Source organism: Vollenhovia emeryi, unplaced genomic scaffold (genome assembly GCF_000949405.1).
Source record: "Vollenhovia emeryi isolate VEMERY1.0 unplaced genomic scaffold, V.emery_V1.0 DF947036.1, whole genome shotgun sequence".
Classification (NCBI taxonomy): domain Eukaryota; kingdom Metazoa; phylum Arthropoda; class Insecta; order Hymenoptera; family Formicidae; genus Vollenhovia; species Vollenhovia emeryi.
Genome location: NW_011959330.1, coordinates 1 through 1,764, shown reverse-complemented (window position 1 = coordinate 1,764; position 1,764 = coordinate 1). Strand labels below are relative to the sequence as shown.

At 31.9% G+C, this 1,764-nt stretch overlaps 1 protein-coding gene across 1 annotated transcript; it reads left to right on the top strand.

The window, feature by feature from the left end:
- Positions 1–1,071: 1,071 nt before the first annotated feature.
- LOC105558869 lies at positions 1,072–1,491 on the top strand (the record flags this gene model as incomplete). The annotated part of the gene is made up of 1 exon (XM_012006794.1): positions 1,072–1,491. A coding segment is annotated over one exon (420 nt), but the record flags the coding sequence as incomplete, so codon positions are not given.
- Between the last annotated feature and the right edge of the window lie 273 nt (positions 1,492–1,764).

Sequence of the window (1,764 nt, the reverse complement as noted above, 5' to 3'; positions counted from 1 at the left end):
CACACCTAACTAAGTTATACACCTCCATTTGTGTGAAAAGTCACACACGCCAATAAAATCAAACATCCATTCGTGCATGAAAAAGTCACACACTTACAGACGTCTTGAAACGGCGGACACACATCACATGCGATAAAGTGTGTAATATTCACACACTGCTTCTAACAGTGTTGGTATTCAAAACTCAGAAAAAATTTTTCATGAAAACAAAGCTTGCGCTATGAGGGAGCAGAAAACGAGACTAAAAAATCGTAGTAAATGAAACAATCATAGCAATACAAATAATACATTTCTATAGTAATATGCAATGCACTTTTTATAGAATATTTAATTCTAGAAAAAGATCATAGTTTTAGAAAAAAATTATTTAAAAACATATAAGTCTAAAACATAATATTATAAGACTAGTTAGTATTATGTTATAGTTATACTATTATAAATATATGTATTTGGTCTAACAGCACGAAATTTTTTGCATAAAATATTTTGTTATTTTGGAAACAAATTATTTTGTTTTGTTATTATTATTTTTTAATTAAAACTTTTGTTCCATTGGAATACGTCTGGGGCTCGATTCTTGAATTTATTCGAAAGAGAAACGTATGCGAAAATTGTACCCTCACAGAAAAGTTGAAAGCCGATTGGTTAAAAATCACGCGAATAGCCAATCGACTTGCAACTTTTCTGTAAGAGCAGAATTTTCGCATACGTTTCTCTTCGAATGAATTCAAGAATCGAGCCCGTGGTTATTCACACTTTTAACAATGTTTTTATATAAGTTTATGCTAAAACGTTACATATTTTTTAATACTTGGCCTGACAATCATGTACAGAACTTATATTATTCTTTATTGAATATAATATTTTTAATATCAAAGCATAAGCGCTGAAAAAACTAGTGTGTAGAAATTTTATTTTAGTTTCGACACAATTTTGTAATTTTATTTTACATATTTTTGTTTAAAATTATCCTGTATTTTAAATGTTTGTAACTTTATTTTTATTATAGCCTTTTAGTTTACGAGAAAATTAAAGAAGTTCTGTTTGCGCATCAAAAAGAGCTAAATAATCGTTTTCGGATGTTTTGTTGCAGAATCCCAACAACTCATCATCAGAAGCATCAATATCCCTTCCTCTGTGAAAGTTGGCGATGTCGATTATGTGATCCTCGACTGCGATTATGTTCTGGAAGACACTTCGAGCAAAGGGTTAGTGGTCAAGTGGTTCTTCAACGACAACCAACTGGTTTACCAGTGGATCCACGGCAGAAGTCCCTTAGCTGACGAGCCGGCCGCGAAATATGTCGATTTGACATACAAGGCTAGCGATGATCCTTTCACCGAGTATCGAGCCATGAAGTTAAATAAACCAGGAATTGATCTAACTGGTGATTATATGTGTGTGATATCGACGTTTGAGGACGAACGGGCGGCAAATGCCTCTATGGTAATCTACTGTAAGTATCTCTTTATAATATATAGTAGCTATAATGTAGGTATATTTTTTCACTACTTTTTCATTAATAAAATAATTATTTATAAATAAAATAATTTTTGTAAATATATTTCTCGTAAGAAATAACAAGTATATGTAGGGGAGACCGGGGCGAAGTCGTCACCTTTTTTTCGATGCCGGTTTTTAACAACAAAATACATAATTTTAGTGAAATGTGGTGTACCGTTGTAAAAAGTGAATCCTTGGCTATAATGTTTTCTATGTATTTTTGGTCTACATCGCTTTGTTCAATCGGTATAGAGTAAAAAT